The sequence below is a fragment of the Lepidothrix coronata genome, unplaced genomic scaffold (assembly GCF_001604755.1).
Source record: "Lepidothrix coronata isolate B3197 unplaced genomic scaffold, Lepidothrix_coronata-1.0 Scaffold283, whole genome shotgun sequence".
Taxonomy (NCBI): Eukaryota; Metazoa; Chordata; class Aves; order Passeriformes; family Pipridae; genus Lepidothrix; species Lepidothrix coronata.
Genome location: NW_016690463.1, coordinates 571,628 through 594,127, shown reverse-complemented (window position 1 = coordinate 594,127; position 22,500 = coordinate 571,628). Strand labels below are relative to the sequence as shown.

At 48.1% G+C, this 22,500-nt stretch overlaps 1 protein-coding gene across 3 annotated transcripts; it reads left to right on the top strand.

Moving 5' to 3' along the window:
- Positions 1–1,566: 1,566 nt before the first annotated feature.
- Positions 1,567–21,496, top strand: CNOT6L (CCR4-NOT transcription complex subunit 6 like). Of its 3 annotated transcripts, none has more exons than XM_017836756.1 (12): positions 1,567–1,589; positions 14,151–14,272; positions 14,485–14,671; positions 15,162–15,247; positions 15,399–15,488; positions 16,256–16,324; positions 16,622–16,779; positions 17,352–17,506; positions 17,763–17,914; positions 18,619–18,843; positions 19,306–19,508; positions 19,758–21,496. In XM_017836756.1, exons 2-12 carry the CDS (start codon positions 14,161–14,163, stop codon positions 19,968–19,970), a joined length of 1,650 nt encoding a protein of 549 aa, XP_017692245.1. In that variant the 5' UTR covers positions 1,567–1,589; positions 14,151–14,160; the 3' UTR covers positions 19,971–21,496. The 3 variants fall into 3 exon arrangements, with proteins under 3 accessions (XP_017692245.1, XP_017692244.1, XP_017692246.1); XM_017836755.1 differs by lacking the exon at positions 1,567–1,589 and adding an exon at positions 3,969–4,232; XM_017836757.1 differs by lacking the exon at positions 1,567–1,589 and having other exon boundaries at positions 14,187–14,272; positions 14,489–14,671.
- Positions 21,497–22,500: the final 1,004 nt, after the last annotated feature.

Below are 22,500 nucleotides of genomic sequence, written 5' to 3'. Positions count from 1 at the left end.
CGTGGAGCAGCATCCACCTGCAAGGACTTTGTTAACTGTCTCCTAAGCTTATCAGATACATACCACAAACTATAATGGTTAAAAGGAGGGCCTTTATTCAACACTGATGTGCTTTTTTGACTAAAAACATCCCGATCCTGATCAATCCATGTCTAAGAATTTTTAAATCAGACATGTGTGGCTCTGCAAAATGAGTCAACAAAACTGATCCATGTTTGTCCAATGTAACTCTATGCTCAGTATCCTGGGAAAGGATGGAGATGGGGAATTGTCAGGGTGACAGGAGGAAAAGGAACCCTCCTCGGTTAAAAAGCCTCAGTGAGGAGTGACATGAGTTTAAAACATAGGGTGGGGAATGGAATTATTTCGGATGGGCATTAGGACTCCCTAATGTTTGACTCCCACAGTGGTGGCAGATGTAACCGGAGACTGTTTAATGTGCAGGTAACGACCTGAATCCTTCACAGTCTTAACTCCATGACTCTGGAATCCCCTTGCAAGCCTCTGGCTTGTTAGACACAAAGTCTCTGCTGTGGATCGTGGATTTTGGGAGAGAAACATGAGCTCACGGTGATCGTGCGCCCATTCCCAGTTATGCACTTGCTCCAAAGCCCATTTCCTACCAACAGAGGCACTTCCCGCTCTCCGGGCATCCTTGAGTTTTTTGAGTCCAGCACGAGCCCAGGCAACTGCTGTAGAAAGAAAATGACAAAGAAAAGTCCTCAGGCCTGATCTCTTGTCCCCCTCTGTGCCCCCCCCAGCCACCTGCTGCTCCCTCAGACACCTCCCTCCACCTCCCTGAGGCTTTTCTTTTCTACCACTGCTTTCCCACCTGGGTACGGAGAGACCCACATCCCTCCCCGTGCCGGGGTGCTGCTTTTATTTTGTTTTCCAATCCATCTTTTCCTCGCGTCCATCCCAAAGGGCTGCTGGTGCGTCCGGGAGACGACGGGGCGACATTTACCTGCTCTTCCCCGCTCCAGCCGCCCTCAGGACTCACAGGGGGGCCGTGCCACTGAAATCTGGGCGCCAAAAACACGCTTCCCAGCAGAGGAGCTGCCACCTGCGGAGAAACAAAGGTGTCTCGCACCGACGAGGACATGTCAAATCCCTTCGGAAAGGTGGACTCTTCCCTCTCGCAGCGCCGGGGGCGAGCGGCCCGCGAAGCCAAGCCACGCCACGTCCCCTTGGGCGCCGCAGCCCGGTGACAGCTGTAAAGGCGGAGGGGGAGGGGGTAAAAGCCAGGGGTGAAGCCGGGGAAGGGGCCTCTCTGATCTCTCGGGGGGGGGGGTAGCAAGGCCCGGCCGTGCGCGGTGACACGGCCCCGCGAGTGCCCACCGTCCCCCCCGCCGCGGCCCCGGCACCGCCCGCCGCCTCCCCGCGCCCGCCCCCGTCTCCTCCGCCCTCCGCTCCCCGGCCGCCGCCGCTCCTCCTCCTCCTCCTCCTCCTCCTGCTCGCCGCCGCCGCCGTCGCCGTCGCCGCCCGGGCCCCGCGGCTCCGTCCCCGCCGCCCGCGGGCCGCCGCCCGCATGTCGTGGGTGCCCGCCCCGCCGCCCCGCCGGCCCCGCCGCCCCGCCGCGCCGCATGCAGGTGAGCGGGGGAGCGGGAGCGGCCCCGCCGCCATGTCGGGCCCCGCCGGCGGCACCGCGTGAGGGGGGAGCGGGCACGGCCCCGCGGGGGGAGCGGGATCGGCCCCGCGGCGCGGCCCCGGAGGCCGCGGTTGGCGCTGCAGCCGAGCCCCGGGCGGCCGGCGGGGATGCCGCGGGGCTGCGGGGGGCGGCCGTGGGGGGAGCCGCGGCCGGGGGGCGAGTCCCGGCCCTGGGGTTGAAGCTCAGCCAGCGGACCGGTCCCGGCCGTGAGGCAGATCTCGGCCGTGGGACGGATCATGGGGCAGATCCTGGCCATGGGGTGAACCCTGGCCGAGGGGTGAATCCCGGACGTGGGGTAAATCCCGGTCGTGGGGCACACCCTGGCCATGGAGCGAATCCTGGCCATGGGATAGATCCCAGTCGTGGGACGAATCCCAGACATGGGGTGAATCCCAGTCGTGGAGCAAATCCTGGTCGTGGGGTAAATTCCAGTCGTGGGGTGAGTCCCAGCCGTGGGGTGAATTCTGGCCATGGGGTGAACCTCCGTCATGGGACAAATCCCGGCCGTGAGGCAGATCCCAGCCACAGGGTGAACCCCAGTAATGGGGTGAACCTCAGCTGTGGGACAGATCCTGGCCGTGGGGCAAATCCCGGCCATGGGGTGAACCCAAAGCATGGGGTGAAGCTCGGCTGTGGGACAAGCACTTGGCCGCAGCTTCCTCCGTGCCAGCCCACGTCCCATAATGGGACCTTCACCTGGTACCGTGGGTGACCCTCCAGCAGGTTGGTGAGGGTGTTTTTTGGCAAAGGATGGTTGTGGAGTGAGAGTTTGTTTGTGGTGAGGGTCACAGGTCTCACCACCTTTTCCTAGTGGTTTCCCAGTGGTCCACAGCAGTCCCGTAGGAGGAGGATGACAGCAACATCACCTACAATAAAACCTGTGCTGCCAGCCCAGGCCACAGTGCTTGCAAATAGTAGAACACACCTGAACACCGAGTTTTTGTCCCAGTTTGGGACTCGGTTTTTAAACTGAAGTGCTGGTGGTAAACATGGCCAAGGGCTCAGTTGCTCCACCAGCTTTTGTCTGACCTGGAAATCTTTAGACCAGTGGCTTTAATCGGGCCATTTTGGAAACTTTGAATAGGCTGAGTATTTGTTTTGGGGAGGTGCAGCTTCTCAGGAGCCGGCCTGCTGATAAAGATTCTAGGTGGCCTTGGTTAAGCGGGGAATTTCCTACAGTTAAATTCATACTTGTGTCCTCCCCTCTCTGTGACGCTCCCCCACCACCCAAAACTAACCTGGAGGGGAGAACACCCCACCCTGAAGTCACTCAGGGTGCGCAGACATGACTGATGATGAAAGTGATGTTCGTGTGTTTATTTTTAAAAAGAAAAAAAATAGTACATTATTTCTAACGACAGCGTGACACAACCCAAGGAATTCCTAGAAGCTGTGTCCCGCTTTGGAGGGCCAGAAAGCTCTGAGGAAGGCGGAGCACGGCCTCTACAAACGCGGGACTGCCAGTGACTTTACTTCTGTGTTCTCCCTATGGAAAATGGGGAAATTTGTGCTGCCAAACGTCCCTCTCCCACGTGCTGGACGGTTGAGGTTTGCTTTGCGCCGCAGCCTGGCCCAACTTCCTGGACGTAGCCCTTCTCCGTGGCTTTCCTTCCCCTCCCAGAGGGTGGTGGGAGGTTACTTCCAGCTTGATTTTATAATTTCTCTCCGGAGCAGATGGGCAGCGCGCGCTTCTGACATCTTGCTGCTCCGTGCTCTGGAATAACGATCCGCAGTATCGTGTGGACTCACCCAAACAGAACTTCTGCTTGAGCACCAACTCGGGCATTAAATCTCCTCCGGGGATTTTTGGAGATGCCAGAAGTCCTGTTACAGTTCAGCTGTTGGGTTTCACGGAGCGGTGGAAATTCTGCAATGCTCTGCTGTCTGCTAAACAAATCCCGTTAAACACTTTCAGTTTTGTTCCCTTCTTACTGTTAAAAGTGAGGGCGGGCTGCTCCAAGGGCTGAAGTACAACACAATTTATTCCCTTTTATCTTCCCTTCCTACGGGGGCTCTTCCTCGCTCAGTTTGTGTATTTAATTGAAGGATAAAGTGCAGTGTAAATGGCTCACAGGCACTGCCGTGTTCCCGTGTGAAGTCCAGTTCTCTTCTGCGCTTGGAAGCAAGAGATTTCACGTGCCAGGGGTAAGACAGGCTCCTCCTCGTCAGACTGTTGGAAAAACGCAGGCCTTTGCAGATCCATGTGAGTGGCTCCCGAGTTTCCCCCCAGGTTTGCATGGCAAACTTCTGCTGGCACAGCTCTGTCTGCGCGCGCGGTGCCGGAGTGTGACCCGTGACCGGCAGAGCTGTGCCAGCAGAAGTCCCAGCTGCAGGAGCAGTTTATCTGCAGAAGTGCACTTTTACTGATAGAGCTTGTTTTCGTTTTTTAAAGGCTGTTTTTCCCTGTCTGCCAGTAGAGCCCCGTGTTTCCAGGGATGTAGCGTGGTCAGGTGTTCATTTGCCTGGCTCGGACGGGAAGGGAAGGGACGGCTGCTCCGGGTGTATTTGCTGTGTGTGGCTCTCCTCTTCCTATCCGGAATCTGTAGGAGCTCCATCAGTTTGCAGTGGGAATTCTCTTGTGGAAGTAAGTGATGTTACGGCTGCTTGTTTTCTTTTGGTCCAGAGGCATTGGTGAAGCTTCCATTTCATGTTAAAACTGGGATTATTTTCTTCCCATGTGGACTGGGATTGTTTTCCATTAACACCCTTGGTTTTGCTGAAAACCCAGGCAGGCTTTTGACCAAGTTGAGCTTTCACACCAATCTTAGGAGAAATAAGCCAGAAGGTGATCCCAAGGTGCACGTGGACTCTGGTAGGAAAATGAAAAGGCACCAGTGGAGAAAAATTAATTAATTTCCACACTGGGTAAGTCTCTACTTAATTTAAATCTAAACCACCAAGAATTAAAACTTACATTTAGGTAGATCACAGCAGCTGTTGACTTTTTTGTTCAGACTCAATGTGCACAAGTGGGGAGGTGTATTTCTTTTTTTGTTACTAAAACCTGCATGGGGTCATTCTGGTTTTAAGGGGTAAAATTATGTGTCTGCAACATGCATAATATCTAAGCAAACCTTTTTGGACCGCCCCCCAAAAATTCTAAAAAATTATCAGAAGACACTTGCAGGTTACTTGAGTTTAAAAAGAGAGAGAAATCCAAATAAATGGCTTGCTTACTGCTTATTGGAAGGAGCTTTTGGGATGCCAAAAGGGCACTCGAGGCATGGGATGTAACCCGATTTGCATACTACTGAGAAAGCAAAAGCAGCAGTGGAGCTTAGTTTGGGAGTGTAAGATGGCATTCGAGAAAACTTTAGAAAATAAGTTAAAATATGTCTTAGGCATATTTAGATTCAGGAGGATTTGCTGTGGATTTACTACTTTAGAGCATTAAATGCTAAGCCTCTTGTAATATTTTTTTTTTTGGTCCAAGTTCTGTGGTTCCCTTGATGACAGGCTGTAATCAAGGCATGGGTGCTGCTCACAGTGTAACTTCACCTGATTAATTCTTTGGGTTTCAGTGATTTGGCTGTGCAGCTTCTCCATCTCACCTGTAATGATAGAAAAAAAAAAAAAGAGACTGTTTTAGGGTGTTTCTTTATCAAGATCTTTAGGTGGTGACAATAGTTCTGGAATTCTGCTGCTCTCCTTCTGTGTCATAAAAGGCTTGTATGAGGAGAGTTGAGAACAAGAAAAAAAATCCACCCCACCCTACCCCAAAAAAACCTCTCAACCCAAGCTGAACTTACTTGGAATAACAGAGAGCAGTGGAAGAAAATCTCTCTGGAGCCCTGCTTAGAAGAAAAAGCTTTGCAGTTTCTTGGGCATCACCCAAAAAGCAACTTCAGGAGTGTTCAGACACCACCAGAAAGCAGTTTGACAGGTGGTCACTGAAATGGGATTAAAGATAGGCAGAAATACACTGCATGGTGTTCTACAAGAAACACATTTTATCCCTCTCAAGGGGAGCCGTTAGACCATCGCTCAGAAAAATGCTCCAAGGCGAAGAAAAATCAGCTCCTGGCAGTTTTAGCCACAGCTCAGGTGCAGTGAGTGAACCAGAGGGATTTTGGAAGCTGCAGCAAGGAATGGGACAGAGCCCCACGGAGCTGTCGGGTGTCTTGCACACCGGTAGTTCAACTTCACCTTGTAACCTGCACCTGTAAACAAGGAGCAGATAAGGCTGTGTGTGTGTGTCCACCCCTGCTTTGGCATTTCCTGATGTAAGTGGTTAATGGCATTTATGATTTACCTGTGGAGCCTTTCCTCTTCCCAGGTTATGCACACACCCGTGCTCTCTGGAGGCTGTGTTGTTGGAAATGGGAATGCGAACCAAAGCTCCCGATTAAGGATCCTTCATCCGCAATTGCTGCTGCAAGTCAGCAGCTCCCCAGGCTGCTGCTTCCAACTGCCTGAAAGTAAAGACCCAATTAAACATCTGAAATGCTTTTTGTAAAGGCCAAAAAATATTTCTGGGCTGAGGCAGCTCCACAAAGTGCAGGAGAGGGAGGAATGTTTAGCCTCGTGTGGCTGCAGAGGGACCCCCCTCTTTGCTTTGGTGTCAAACGTATTTTTTTTTCAGTCCATCAGATTTCACAAGTACAAAGAGAACTACAAAAACCATAAGCTTTTGGTCAAGCTGTTAATAATAATCGGGATTTGTGGATGGTGCTCAAGTTCACTGTTTACCCTCTAGGGCAGCTGAATGAATTGCTCGGGTAGTTTCCCCCTCGCTTTTCAGGAATGCTTCCATCTGAGTGAACATCTTTGTGCCTTCTAATCACAAATTAGTTTTGCTTTCTTTTTTTTTTTCCCCTTCCCAAGAAATCAATCTAAAGGCCCTCTCAAAAGGCTCTGGCTTGGCTTTAGGAACAATCTAGAGAGAGTGCTGAAGACTTGCTTCTGCGGGTGTTTAGCTTTTCTTTTTTCCACGTGGAGAATATCCTTTGCTCTTCTCCCTGCTCCAGGCTGGGAGCTGGAGCAGAATTTAAACTCTCACAAGGAAATGTGAAGGTGTCACCCAGTCATCCATGGGGATCAGCACAGGCAGGAACCACTGCCAGCCCTGTGGAACTGCCAGCCTTTCTTGGCCTTTCCAAAGAGCTGGTTCGCTCTCTCCTTGTTGGAGCACGTATTGGAATGCACTGCTCAGTCCCTGCCCTCTCCAGGTAAAAGAAAACACTCCTTTCCACATTTTCTGGGCCTTGTGGAACTTGCAGCACCGGGCAGGAAAAGGCCCATTGGGGCAGTACTGAGAGGAGTTCCAGCAAACTCACTCCTGGCTTCCTCTATAGCTTAAAACTCAATTTCTCTTTCTTCTGCCCCGCTGATTTCCAGCTGGCCCTGGAAGGAGCCAGCACAGGATGAATTCCCCGCCCCGCCGAAATTTCCACTTGTGAACGCCTTTCCTCTGAATCCCTTTTTGTTTTGGAAAGTTAGGAAAGCAAAAGGAGAGCGGGGGCCAGATGACTTCTCACATACCAGAACACAGTCCCAGGTGCCAGGAAGAGCCGGGTTCCCATTGTCAGCTGGCCCTTGGCTTGCAGTTCTTCCTCCGGCCAAATTGCATTTTACCACCGGGAGCAGTTCCGTCTGCAGGCACATGTTTGTACCTGTGCAACGAGCCGCTTCCTTCTCCTCCTTAGTCTCGAGCAAAGGACTGTGAGGGAGTGGAGTTCACCAGACAAATTAGGAATATTTTGAGTGGGTGAGAGAAGCACATCTATTAAGTATTTTGACACCAGAAGGTTTGAGACCAGTCCTGTGCTGAACTGCCGGGTGTTTTTCTGCTTGCTTCCAGGTGCTGTCTGGGCAGGTGGAATAGTTCAGTTTTAAATCACTGGCCATTTATTTCATGGCAGGTCTGGACAAAACAACCCTGGACGTGTACGTGGGGGAGATGAGTATAACTCACAGGCATTTTCTACTTGGAAAATTATGTGGTTTAAAACCTGAAGCTGTCAACAAGGCTTCAGCATTCCTGAATCCATACCTGCCTCTTGCACGTACCACTGGGTCTGTGCTCTTGCTCTACACTCCATTTCTCTAAAGCAGGATGGCTTGGACTGTATTTCTCTTCTTTAACTTCCTTTCAGAGAACTCTGTAAATTAACTTCTCACCCGCCAGTATATTGAGAAATATCAGAAAACCAACCTGTTTGAAAAACTTCAGCAAAACTTGCCAAAGTTTTTTCGTGGCTTTAGGTGAAATCCCTTGGAGTGGCCGAACAGAGGAACCCACACAAATTGAACATCTCTTCTGGCACAGGCTGCCCAGAGAAGCTGTGTCTGCCCCATCCCTGGAAGTGTCCAAGGCCAGGTTGGACGGGGCTTGGAGCCCAAACCAGTCTGTGATTCTATTTGGAAGTTTAAGTATGGTGTAGATGCTCGTGGGAAAGATTGGGATCATCAGATACAGAAGCAGCTGAAGAGTCTTTCGATATCCAAATAATATGCTTTGCTCAGGCTATCAGACAAGCTTTTTTTACTTCCTGGATTTAAAAAGCAAAGTACATTTAAATATACCCTATGCAGAACAGGGTTTATGCCTATAAACTGCTTTGTTTTAAACAGATCCCTTCCCTCTTATCCTGAGCATACAAGCCCAGCTACTTTGAGCACTGGGGCAGCATCCTGTGGCCTGTTCAAACTGGGCTCATTTATTGTGCCAACGATTGCAAAACAGTTTCCACTATTGGTGTGTACATTTTCCTTTGGGTTTTTTTTCCTTTGTCTTCCTTTCTTTTAAAATCTTGACTCATCCAAACCTACCTGTAGCTGAACAGGGCAGGCCTTGTAACTTTAAAGCTGTCTGCAGTGAGTTTTTTATGGTGGCAGGCTGTTAATTATTGCTGGGAAGAACAGATTGTGGGTGATAAGTGGGGCCTTATCTCTCAATCGTGGAGGGAGAGGAGCTGAAGTGTTGCTGGGCTTTGCTTATTTTGTGAAAGTGCTGCCAGCCTCCCACTGAAAGGGAAGATAACGTCCGCGGCCGTGGAAATAATCTCATTTCTTTTCTCCTAGCACAAACTTTTCTTTGAGGGATGAAAGGTTATTGATGATTTAAAGAAAGGTTCATTGAGAAGGCCGCTCCCCGTTTACTGATTCATGATTCCGATGGAGTTTTCCCTCAAAAAATAGGTCGATAGCTGACTCCTCTCCAGTTATTGATCCCGAGGAGTTGAATGAGACAAGGTGTTGGCTGGCAGCAACCTGAGCAGGGTCTTTGTCATTCCTAAGCGGTGACTGAATGGCTGTCGGATCAGGCTTGTCAATAAAGCAGCTCTTTCCCTCACGGCTCCGAGGGACTTTCACACACCTCAACACTTGGAGCTTACTCTCCTCTGGCTGCTGGGAGTTTTCTGTCTCCCCAGTCCTGTGGCTGTCAAACCAGTCCTAGGAAAACCCGCTTTAAGCTCTGCCCCGTGCCCACAGCCCAGGACAGCGTTTTTGTCTTGATCCGGCACTGGCTGCTTCCCTCCCCACGCTCCCAGTGACTTCAGTTCCTAATCCTTTAAGCCACTCTGTCCTGGATCTCATTAGAAGCCCAGCACTCTCCAGGGGCTGGAGCAGCATTGCAAATGGGTCATTTCTCTGGAACACTGCGAGATACTCGCGTAAATAAATAAATATACTATTTAAACCAGCCCTTTGGGGGCTTCTGATTAGATTTATTTACAGGCTGGCTGTTGAAACTCTTCTTGCTCCATAATAGCCCCTTGTCAGCATTTCTGTTAAGCAGAGCCTTACTTTTTGGGAGTGACCTGCCCCGTGTTTGCATGTAAACCAGCCCCAAGAGCTCCTCTGAAAGCATAAAAGTATAAAAGGCACCTGCAGACAAAGGCAGGTATCACTCTGTGACTCGGTGCAGATATTCAGGAGCTGTCATGCACACAATGAGAGGTAACTGGCTACTTCCAGCAGAGCAGAAACTGTTCTTTTGGAGTGAAAACTGAATGTTAACTAGGTACAGAAATAAAAATTCCCTACGTAATGCTATTTAGTATTGCCATGCAGTAAATAGTTCAGCTGTTCTTGTAAGTGGGGGTGTGACACGGAGGAAGAGGAAGGGTGGAAACCTGGGTATTCTTATGTTACCTGTGATTTAAGAAAAGAGTCTGTGCTTCATTTAGAGGAGATGAGGAAAGGGGGGAATAACTAGTGGGTATATGTCAGTAGGACAATTAACATTTCCATCAAGTGTGTGCCAGTTGGCTCTAGAATTAATCAAATACAGCTCGTTCCCTCCCTTCCCGCTCCTCCCCTTGGCTTTTGCTGGTTTTCTCCAGGGTTTGCTTCTATGGCTGCTCTGTTTCTCTGGCCTTTTATGGTCTTTGTTGGAGTGATAACAGGAAGCCCCCTGAGATCCCACCACTGCTGAATTTACTGCCAGCTGCAGGTTCATGGTTACCTCTTACCTGTCCCTGTTCCCACCACCAACTTTTATTTCCCTGTGCTCTGTGCCAGAGAGGATTGAGTCTGTTCCCTTCTCCTTCCCAGCACAAACATCCTGGCCAATTACACCTGAGAGGAACAGCTCTCCATCCTATCAGCACCAGTACAGAGATGCCCAAAAGCTTCAAGTTAAGGAACTGAAAGGCTGAACCTGAGGGTTGCAAAGATGTTTAACTCTCTTCCTGTTTGTAGGATGCTTACTCATGGCCAAGAAGTCTCTATTTATGTACTTTGATTATACTTTCCTCTAAGATCGTTTGAAATCTCCTCAGAAATTAATTGGTTTGGGTTTGTTTTTTTTTAATTTAAAACCCACGAGGAGGCATTTGTATTTGTTACCCTGCTAATCTTTGCTCCCAAACAGGTTACTTGGAATAAGAGACTGAAAAGAGAGAGTTACCTGGGATGGTACACTCTGGGTGCTCATTGGGCTCTTGGTAGAGGCAGCGGACACAGAGGTGGCTGGATACATTCCTGCAGGGAAGAACCATGAAGAAAGCTCAGATCCAAGCAAAAGGCTATCAAAATTCCCCACTCCCCAATATTTTCCTGCTGGTCTATGCACAGTAGATACCATATATATGGATATACAAAGTAGCTTACCTTAAGCTAACACATCTCTACATATCCCACTATTACCAGTGTTTTTTAAAATCCCCCTAACATACCCTTAAAAAAAACCACCTTATTTTCCGGATTTTCCTTCCCCCCTCCCAGAGTACTTAAGCCAGTTTTTGTATTAGTGGGTATTGGCTGTGCTTCTCAGCTCCTTAGGGAGGCCAGACTGGGGAGACTTTTGTCACACACTCCTGAAAGCAGAGCACGCTTAGTGCAGACGAGAGCCTTTCTCCTCTCCCTCTGCAGCCGCTGGGGCCTGCTTACAAAATACATAAACAGATATTCACATCATAGATCAACAGATAAAAATGTTTTCCGGCTCCCAGTCCGACTTCCCAACGTTAAACAACACGTGCCCGTGTGTACACACACGCTCCCGCCCCGTCAGCACCGGTGATTCCTGGCAGGGATCACCCTGTGGAAGGGGCTGGCCGGCGCAGAGGAAGGAGGAGTGATTCAGGGCTGGCGCAGAGGAAGGAGGAGTGATTCAGGGCTGGCTGCTGCATAGTTTTCAAAATGCTTCAGCACTTTGACTCATCCATATACAGAGGCTGGGGAACAAAAAAAAAAAAAAAAAAAAAAAAAAAGGATCACAAAGAATGTCACTCTGCTGGAGGGAGGGTTTGGAGTTGTTCCAGACATCCGTGAGCACAGGGCTGCAGGGAGATGCAGCCACAGCTCTTTTCCATTTGCTTCCTCGTTAGAGACAGGCAATTCATTTATGCATTGAGGTATGAAAGAGCTTAAACAAAACGTGTTGTAGTCACTGTAATTTAAGAAATGCAGCCTCTACCCTCCCTGGGGAAGGGACTGCTTGTCTGAAACCCAGAAGCTCCTGTTGTTTGTTGCCCAGAAAAACACACCTGCAGATTAAAAGCCTGTGGTGCAGCCTCGCAGCTCAGCCTTTCTTCTTTGACACTCCACACCTTCAGTACTGTTCCATTATGCCTTTTTTTTTTCCAGGCTTTAAATGATAGTCAGCGTGGGCCATACACAAAAAAAAGCAGTCAGTAAAACAGCATAAAAAAAACAGAAGTCAAAAAAAAAAGGCGGGCACAGGCCTACTGCTGGCAAACCCAGGACCTGCCCCTGGCCCTTCTTACATACACCTAAGATAGGGCTGCTTAAGCTCACCTGGGACCACACTTAGTAATCCTGCTCTGCCAGCAAGCTTCAGGTTTGTGGGGATGGACTTGGACCCAAAGACTTATGTTAGGAACCCCCAGAGCTTAAATATTGTTCTTACTAATGCACCGGTGTTGTCAACTTCAGGTTTTCTTTAACTTACACAAAACCAAGGAAGAGATTTTGTGTTTGATTTACACAAAATCAGGGTCGCACTATACGTTTACACGACTAGATCTGTAGCAGAGAGCAGGTTTCAGAAGTCTGAAGTTTCCTAAGGCGAGCCTTTAGAAGAAAAGCCAGCGAAAATTTGCACTCATGCGCATCTGATTTTGGGATTAACTGATTCAGGGAACTCAGTGCAGCTCCCTGAAGACTGAGCAAAAGCAGGCTGGGATTTCTGGATATTGTTTTAGTTCCAGGACAAGCAGGGTGGGAGATGGGAAAGAGGCGAAATTCGTTTTTTGCCTAAAAAAAGAAATACACATAGTGGCTTTCAAGTCTTGCTCAATGTTGCTGTTATGTAGAGGAAAAAAAAAGTATATTTGATTTAGGTTTGTTTTCCCTTTTCTGGAACTGTGGCAATGACACTGCTGCCTGTTTGACTCACTGCGATTTCAAAGCCGTATTAAAGTGAGTAACAGCTGAAAAATGTGCGTGTCTTTGCCTCACAGCTCAGGGCTCATTTCTTTGGAAGGCCTCTGACAGCCACAAATCACTCTGAATTGGCAGAGCACTTGTCTTAATGAGTGATACTTCAACATAATTTAATTGGGTGCCCTGCCAGGGAGGAAACTGCAGTCCCGGAGCTTTCGGGTGGTGTCACCTGGGCAGTGGTCACCTCTGGGCTGATGTGCATGAGCGTGGGGTGACTCAGATGGTCTCACCACCGTGGGTTTAGGGACTTCCACCACGCAGCACTCGCCCAAATCCTGGGAGCTGGACAGCAAAGTTTGCCATGCCCTGGGTCCAGATGTGCTGAAGTACAGATTGTTTCGAGTGTGACAGGTTAAACAGCAAAACAAAGACCCACCTGGATCAGTTCAGATGTTTGATGATTAAGATGTAGAGATTGTAAAAGCTCCCTTCTGCCATAAACCCTTTGCTGGCTTTCTGCTCCATTTTCCCCCTCAGAACTTTTGCATTTCCCCTTAGAAATCTGTTCAAGTGCTCCCCTCTTCTGCACATGCACTTGTTGAAGAGTGCAAAACCCAAGCACCAGAGATTTAACACTCCTAAGGCACAGCCTGTTCGTGTTGGGAAAGGCCTGTTTGTGTTGTTTGATTTTGGGGTTCTGGGACGAGGAGCGAAGGATTTCAGGTCTAATCCCTTGTCCTTAAGTAACCCGTTCATTCACGGCCCCGCTCCGGGCAGTGTGAGCGCAGAATCCTCTTATCCCATGGCTCTCCTCGCCGTGTGACTTCACCTGGAAATAGCAGGGGGCTATAATTGGACGTGGGGCTCGCATTTGCCCCTGGAATTTCCCTGGCCATTCGGGAAGGAAGCAGCAGACCTGTAACTGAGACCGTTCTCAGGGGACAGCCCTGCCAGCTCCCGCTGCCGTGCGATGCCGGAGCGCGGCTTCGGCTGTCTGCGTCAGCTGGAACAAACTGCAGTGCTGCACGCTCGTAAAGGGTCTGTGGGATGTCTCTTTAGTCGGACTTGCTGAAAAAAACCTCAGCTTGTTTCCTCAAATGTAGCTGTTTTAAGAGCTTCACAGCTATTGCCGCCAGTTGTAGGAGAGGTGTGGGGGAAAAGCTGCACCCTGTGGAGCAGCTGCTTTGGATTTGTGTAAAATCGAGGCTTGTGGATTCTGTGTGTCTGGGGAAGAAAAGACCAGGAAACAGCAAACTCGCCTAAGCTTGTGTTTTATAACCAAACACACCCAGTCCTGCTCAGCACAACGGTCTGGGGAGGTATGGAAGAAAATCTCTCCTGATATATTTGATTGGGACATTGGAGCTCCCTTCTGATTAGAGTCAGGACAATGAGATGGGATGAATTTGGTGTGCCCTCAGGACATGAGTGCATCTGGTATTCCTGTTTTGCACTGGGCTGGAGCCCCGTGTGCCCAGAACTAACAAGAACTTTACCTGAGCTCCTGGGTCATTAGGAGTGGAAAGGTCTTGGCTGATCCCAAACACGAAGAAGCACAAAAGAGAAAAGCTGGATAGTTAATGGGAAAATGGAGCTAACGAACATGAGACCTGAACTCCAGGACGTGTTATTGCCGAGTGTCCCCGGGGCAGGGCGATGAAGGAGCGCTGTCGAGTGGCAGATGGTAACGCTTGTGGTGGTCTTTCAGACTAACAGGGATGCCAAAGGAAAAATATGATCCTCCAGATCCTCGCAGAATTTACACCATCATGTCAGCAGAAGAGGTAGCCAACGGGAAGAAGTCACACTGGGCTGAGTTGGAGATCTCAGGTGAGTTGGTTTGGGTTTGAATTCCGGTCGTTGCTGCCCCAGATCACAGCAGACGCTTCCAGACAGGGGATCCTGTTGTGAACGTGGTTTTTCTGGGGGAGGAGGAGGGGCACTGGACTTCCACGCTGGAAATCTCATCATTCTGACGTCCCCTGCGGTTTGTATCCGATGGTTCCAGAGTGAAGGGGTGGTTCCTTGCTCTTCTCTTCCAGGCAGAGTGCGGAGCTTAAGTTCGTCGCTCTGGTCGCTGACGCACCTGACGGCTCTGCACCTCAATGACAACAATCTTACTCGCATTCCACCTGATATTGCCAAGCTCCACAATCTGGTTTACCTGGATCTGTCATCCAACAAACTCAGAAGTTTACCAGCAGAACTAGGAAACATGGTGTCTCTCAGGTGAGAGGAGTTATTCTGGTTGACCTCTCAAAATCTTGTATCGTGAGATCGGGAGCGAGAATTTCAGTTTGCTTTCTGTTCTTGTGTTCTAAACAATCCTGAAAAATTCCGGATTGGTGCAGAGCTTCAGTTCTAGTAATTACTTTTGGGTTCACTGTTCTTCTTTTCTGATCACTGATACATCACTGTAAGGTGTAAGTCTTCTGTATCACTGTAGGTCTTCTGCTCTGAAACATTCTCTGAGGCTTGGTGATTGCCTGCTGTTTAAATTCTCCCCGGTTTCATTTTGCATTTTGGAGGTTTTGTGGCTTTTTTTTTTCCCCCCCTAATGAGCATATTTCCCTTGTGCTTTGACACAGGAAGATTGGCATATCTTTCCATAATAAATTCAGGGTGAAAAATGCCCTCTTTGAAGATGAGCAGCATACAATGCATCAGGAGTTTTCTTGTGCAGTGATACTCACCCAAAGTGTTTTTGCATTTGCTGCAGGGAATTGCTTTTAAATAACAATCTGTTACGGGTTTTGCCTTATGAACTTGGACGGCTCTTCCAGCTACAAACCCTGGGTTTGAAAGGTGAGCTCCTTCCAGTTCCACAATCCTACAAGAACTCAGGAATTCCTGAGGGGTCTGGGCTCAAAAGCTTTGTCTGTCACCTCAAGGCTTTTTGACAGTTTTTGTGAGATATTAAACTCATCACCCCACTGCTGTTTTCTGCTGTTGGCAGGCAATCCTTTATCCCAAGATATTCTCAGCCTCTACCAGGATCCAGACGGAACCCGAAAGCTACTGAACTACATGCTTGACAATCTAGCAGGTACAGCCCCTACAGATCTGGTGGACAAGGGGGTTTTAAAAGTAGAGTTCGCTGCTAAAACAAGATTCTGATCCACTGCAGTATTTCCTACCTGCTTTAGCATTCTTGTCAGTTGGCTCCAGTCATGCCCACAAACACACCCTCACACACCCTGCAAGAGGCTGGCATGGATTTTCTGAGCTTCTCCCATGTTACAGCCAGCTGTTCCCACTGGTTTCTGCTTGAAACCCTTCAGTTACCAACCAGCTGCAAAGTTTTCTTTACTTTGAAGCCATTTTGGTAGCTCCCACTAAAAGTGATCATCTGAATGCACACAGAATGTCAAACTTAGATTGAGAAACACCAAAGCCATTAAGAACATCCAGTACCTGACTTAAATCCTGCTTTCTGGTTCTGTGACTGGGCCTTCTGCTTTGCCACTTGATGTCCCCCAACTGCAGGGATGATGGATATAGGGCAAGGTTCTTGGAGAAGGGATGTCTGAAGCACACCAGGATTTACCCCTCCTTCTTAAGGAGATTATTCAAGCTGCAGGAATATTTCAGTGGTGCTTCTAAATCTGAAAAACAGAGACAAAACCAGTCATGAATCTCACAACTGACAGTTTTTCTCTTACTAAAGTCATTTAAACGATTTTCGCCTCCCCTGGAGCATAAAAAGACTCGGGGAGTTGGGGGTACAAAGCACATTATTGTTCAGTCACCATTTTGACTTAAAAATTACAAACAGAAACCCTGAATTAATCACTGGTTTAATTTTTTCTGTAGTTCATCCAGAGCAGCTGCCTCCAAGGCCATGGATTACTTTAAAAGAACGAGACCAAATTCTGCCCTCAGGTAACTCTGTGGTTCTTACCCCTGTGTTCACACAACACCACACTGAAAAACTTGCCTTGGGCTTCATTTTCCTGGATCAGAGTGAAAACAGCAATTTGTGTTCATTTGTGCTGGAACAATTAACGTATGGCTCTGCTGTAAATACAGTTTTTGTCATTTGACTGGGATGCTGTTATTTCTTTTCTGTGTTAGGCTTTGTCATAACTCTTCCAGCCACTCTTGCCGAAGCAAAAGCGTTCATAATTGTAATTTTCAGAGGTTGATAACCTTTGCCTTTCTTTCTTCCTTTCCTTCCAGCTTCATTTACAGTTATGTGTTACAATGTGTTGTGTGATAAATACGCCACCCGGCAGCTCTACGGCTACTGCCCATCCTGGGCACTCAACTGGGAGTACAGGAAAAAGGGAATCATGGAAGAAATCGTCAACTGTGATGCAGATATCATTAGTCTTCAGGTAACTGGAAAATAACTGCATTTTCCATCAGCAGCAGAAAACACGAATTAAATGTTCATTAAATTAGAATTAAATGTTCCCTTGAGAACATCATAGTCACCTGCTGGATACCAAATTCCAGGGCTTCCCAATATGAGCTCTGTGCTTGTGGGATCAACCTCTGAAATCCTCTGGGAGCCCAAATGTTACCACAAAGAGAAGGTCTCGTTCCAGAGCGGTGAGAGACCGCTGTGCCGAAGGGCTCCCAGGTGAAGTATCAATCCCTCCCGGACATCTGTCAGCCTCTCCCAAGTGTTAACCCAGGACGGTATCTGCATTCCAGTGTCAAAAATACCAGGTGTAATCTCCTGCTATTCCAAAGACACCTGTCACTTCACCTTTGGGAGGGATCCCAGGGTGTCCAGGGATGCAGACGAGTTCCCAGCAGGAAGCACTCCCAGTGTAGGGAGTGACACGGCTTGTGCAAACAGCAGCTCTTCGCTCCGGTGGGAGCTCCTGACCGCAAGCCAAGGCGGGCACGTGGAAGGGTTCCCCTTCACTTCTCAGCCCGAGGTGTTTGTGTTCAATTCCAGGAAGTGGAAACAGAGCAATACTTCACCCTTTTTCTGCCAGCCTTGAAGGAACGGGGATACGACGGATTCTTTTCTCCGAAGTCACGTGCCAAAATCATGTCCGAGCAGGAGAAAAAGCATGTGGATGGCTGCGCCATATTCTTCAAAACTGAAAAGTAAGGGGCAGGAGCAGCTTTTTAAAAACAGTTCAAACCTCAGAACAGTTCTCAGTGATTAGGATGAAGTCTCCCAAAGCCTGAGCTCCCTTTGGGAGTTTTCGCTGTTTCTGGAAGCGAAAATACACCTTTCGGATCACATCTAGAAACAGCTGGAGTGGTTTGGGACGGAGGGAGGGCTGTGAGAACAGACACGGTGGCACCACGGGGGCTGTGGGTCACCCCTGCTGACAGGTGGTTCCCTGCGTTGGCTCAGGTTCACGCTGGTGCAGAAGCACACGGTGGAGTTCAACCAGGTGGCCATGGCCAACTCGGAAGGTTCGGAAGCCATGTTGAACAGAGTGATGACCAAGGACAACATCGGAGTCGCCGTGGTGCTGGAGGTGCACAAGGAATTATTTGGAGCAAGTGAGTATGGCCGTGGTGGTGTTTCCAGGGGTTATTCAGTTCCACGGAAAGGCACGAGTTATTTCTAGTAAATCCATCTCCTAGAATACCATTCCCAACCTTTTGCCCCTCCTTACTTTGTTAAATTCTGCTTGAACAACTCAGCTTTCCCAAGGCCACTGTATTTACACACACTTGCTCTTACCGGTGGTTGACAATAATGTTCAACTTCTATTTTCAACCCTCTTTTTTCTCCCCTTGATTGACTCCTTCCACCCTCCCCCAGTAATCAGATGTCAGTGCCAACATACTGATGTGGAAGAAGGAGATTATCAGGTATCTTTTCCTGCCTCTTGATTGACTGACTGTCACATTTTCGTTAAGTTTGATCAAGATGCAGCAGACAATTCCAACACAGATAAAATTGCCACCCTGCTCTGTCTGCGTGGCTGGGGCTTGATGGCTTCGAAGGAAGAGAACAGCTAAATTCCAGGCCTGGAAGGAGCTGCCTGGGACTTTGTGCCCCACCTTGCAGCTCAGGTAAACAGTAAAAACAGCGACAGTGTTTTGCACCCGGGTACATTCTGCAGGCATATCAGCAGGTTTGAGCAATGAAAACACATCCATCTGATGGCGTGTCTGACACTGAGCCCTGAGTAGCTACACCCCGAGGATTAACAGGTGGGAGCAACCCTTCACTGCCAGAATTGTACCTGTCTGTCCAGGTATGAAATCCCTTCACGTGGACAAGCAGCTGCTCATCGTGGCCAATGCCCACATGCACTGGGACCCCGAATACTCCGATGTGAAACTCATCCAGACCATGATGTTTGTCTCGGAACTGAAAAACATCCTGGAGAAAGCCTCGAGCAGGCCCAGCAGCCCGACAGCAGATCTGAACTCCATCCCTCTGGTGCTGTGTGCAGATCTCAACTCCCTGCCTGATTCAGGTAACACTCACCTTCATTTTTAACTTGCCTTTTTAGAGCGTTTGAATCCTCGTTTTCCTCTGAGGGTGACGGGGCGGTTTCCACTTCCCTGGGGAGGTGTAGATGAAAGCTCCCCTAGGAACAGCTGTCTTTGGAATCTGAATGGAGAGACTGTGAGTCCTCTGGTTGAGTCACCTGCTTTCTGTAGTCGGCTCTATGCTCCAGGAAAGCTGGTGGTACCTACAAAAGGGTAGGAAAGCACAAATAGATCTTAAATAAATCATTAAATAAATCCCCGTGCCTGGAGCAGCAATAACAAGTAGGAAACGTGCGAGTTCCTGATAAAAACTTCCTGAGGAGAGGGCTTTGCTTTGCTAGTTAACATCTTTTCCAATCTCCTGACATGTCTTAGTGGTGTTTTGGTTTTTAACTCTGAGGCCAACATTCCCTGAGTCCTGTGTCCCTAAATCCCCTTGCCAACAGGTGTAGTGGAATACTTAAGCAACGGCATAGTGGCTGACAACCACAAGGACTTCAAGGAGCTGCGTTACAACGAGTGTCTCATGAACTTCAGCGGGAACGGGAAGAACGGAGCTTCCGAGGGCAGGATCACGCACGGCTTCCAGCTCAAGAGCGCCTACGAGAACAACTTGATGCCTTACACCAATTACACTTTTGATTTCAAAGTAAGCAGCGATCTGTCCCAATTCCCTGACCCTTGGGTGTCCTTCCCTCGGCCCCTGTAAGCGCTTCGTTGCCGCTTCCTACTCGTGCCGTTCCTGCCGCTCGCAGCTTTATGGTTTCCTGGAATTTTTGAGCTTTCCAGCCTGGCTGTGGCCAGTGGTTTAATGGGAATGGATGTCTTACCTCAGACCCAGGGCGGTGCCTCTCGCCGGTCCCCGTTCTCACGCCGGTGTCTCTCCCTCTCTCCGCAGGGTGTGATTGACTACATTTTCTACTCCAACACCCACATGAACGTGCTCGGAGTCCTGGGGCCTTTGGACCCTCAGTGGCTGGTGGACAACAACATCACTGGGTGCCCACACCCCCACATCCCCTCCGACCACTTCTCCCTGCTCACCCAGCTGGAACTCCACCCTCCGCTCCTGCCTCTCGTCAACGGGGTGCACCTCCCGAGCCGGAGGTAGTGCCGCCCTGCCCCTGGAAGGGCACGGACCTGTTCCCACGGACCTGTACAGTTGTAAATCCAAGTATATAGGAGTGAAGTATGGCCAACCTTAAGCTGCTGCTTCGAGCTCCTTTTCCTTATGTGTTTGATATGAGATTTTTGCACATTTTGGTGCATATTGGTATCATTTGGCACTAGGGCTGGAACCAAAGTATTATTCCCCTTTCCAGGTTTTTAATTTAATTTTTTGTTCTGGGTTGTTTGGTTTTTTGTTTTTTTTTTTATTTTATTTTAAACTGGCTTTTTCTTTTCAGTAGGAAGCTGCACTTCTAAACGGACAAATGAGATTAATAACTTGGCATTTAACATATTTCAAGGTAATGCTTTTTTCCAGAACGTGGCAAAATGAGCCAACCTTTTCAGACAAAAGCAAAGCAAAACTAGAGATGCTTGTTTTGTAGGAAGAATATTAGAAATACTGTTTGTTTGAACCCAAAACAGGGACTGAACTCTGCATCCAACATAAAATTTGCACATTAGTGAAGCACTTAATACGTGACTATAAACGATTGGTGGCGTGGCCCTGCCCCTCGTCTCACTACTATCAGAAAACCAAAGATAGCCAAATATCTGTGATCAAATTCGAGCTCTAAATCCTCCTGATGCCAATTTATTTGGGAGCTGTTGTCGGTCAGGGTTGAATTAAAAAGCTGCTGGTTCCTTCCCAACTGTTAATGCTCTTTGGATGTGTTGGAAATCCTTTTTTCCTTCCTTTTAATGCTCTGGGTGGCCAGTTCAAAACCTTGTGGCCTGAAGAGGCGTTAAACATGATGCAATTTTCTGAAAAAAAACAAAACAAAACAAAACACAAACCTGTTTGGCTGCTTAATGTTTAAAAAAAAAAAAAAAGGCACAGTGATAGGAAAAGGTCGTGTCTGTGTTTTTAAGTTTTTCTTTATTCTGCTTTTTTGCTGCTATAAGATTTTCTTGAATTTCTATTTGAAACTTTTCATGCACTTTACTGTTTCTAGTCTCCAAATGTGATATTTTTAATAAATGAAAAGCATTTTCCATGATGTGAATGAAATTTTTAAGCAGATTGATAAGCCTATATTTATGTCTCATTCGTATGCTTTAAAAAGAAAAAAAGTCCAATTTAAATTGTGAAATTAGTTTTAAATACTAAGGAGCCATCTTCTGTCTTGCAAAACTGCCAAGTCAGGCTGTTTCTCTTTAATTAAACATTTCCTTTGTTGTGGATATTATCCATAGTGGGGAAAAAAAAGACCCCAATTGGACTTAGAGGAGAAACTGTTCCCTGACTCTGGTTGGAGGTTGGGGAGGGGGTGGAGTGGGCCAGAATGCAAAAATGGGTTCAACAAAACGACAACTTTTCCCTTGGAAAAGAAGTGCCTAGAAAATGGAGGCATCATTAGTGGTCTGTGATCAATTGGAAGCAATGGGAGCTGGGGAAAATCCCTGTGCAGCACCTGATTTGTGCAAAAAAAAAAACAACAACCCCAAAACCAAAAAGAAAAAAAAAAAGCCCTTTACAGAGATTGATTTTCCTCTGGGTGCAGGTGTCTCTGAATATACCTCAGCCTTCCCCACCTGGCTATGGCACATGGATTTGAGAGTACTGGAAAGTAGAATAGCATGAAAAACTTAATTCTGTGGACATTACCTTTCCGTAACCAGCTGCTGTATGTTTTTTTTTGGGAAGGGGGGGGGTGCTTTTCTCTGGAGGTGTGCACTGACCTGTTCCTCCACGCACGGTAACTCCCAACGTGAGCAGTGTTTCCCACCATACTTCACTCCCAGTATTTTTTTGAGCTGTTTGTATAAAATGGAATTTCCAAGTCACCCATGGTTGTCTATGAACTGCAGAGGAGTTTAGTAATAAAAACACAAACCCAACACCAATGTTTTGTAATAATCAGAGTGGGAGAGGATGGGGATGGAAAAAACCCAAACCCTGGCAAACGTGAGCTGCTCAAGTTGGATTTTCCTTTGGTTTCTAAAGGTGGAAGTACTCCGTTGCGGGAAGGTGTTCCATTGGATTTTCTCTGCTGCCAAATGCACTTCCCAACACCCATCACACCGTGTGGTTTTTAACACAGAAATGTTTTTTTTTAACAGACATTGCACAAAAAAAAAAAAAAATCTTGTTTATGTTTCAGTCAATGCACATGTTTACCTGCCTTTCTCCTGTCCAGCTCCCTTCTGTTTTCCCTTCCCAGCAGGAGCAGTGAGGGGATGGTGCTTTTTTCCCAGCTGTTCTCTCCATCAGCACTCCTCAATTCCCAGCATGTCACAGCCAGTATCTGGAAAAAAGGCTCCAAGCCTTTCCCTGCTCCTTCCTTTCCAAAACACGGTGCCTGGTGTCCACTTCCAAGCGACAGCACTGCCTAAAGCAAGCAGAGAAAACAAAATCCAACACCCTTCTACAAGCAACTTTTTAAAACTCAGCCTGGTAAATCTGTTCCATATGGGGGTTTTGTGTGTGTAAATATATACATATATATATATATATAAAAAGAGAATTTTGT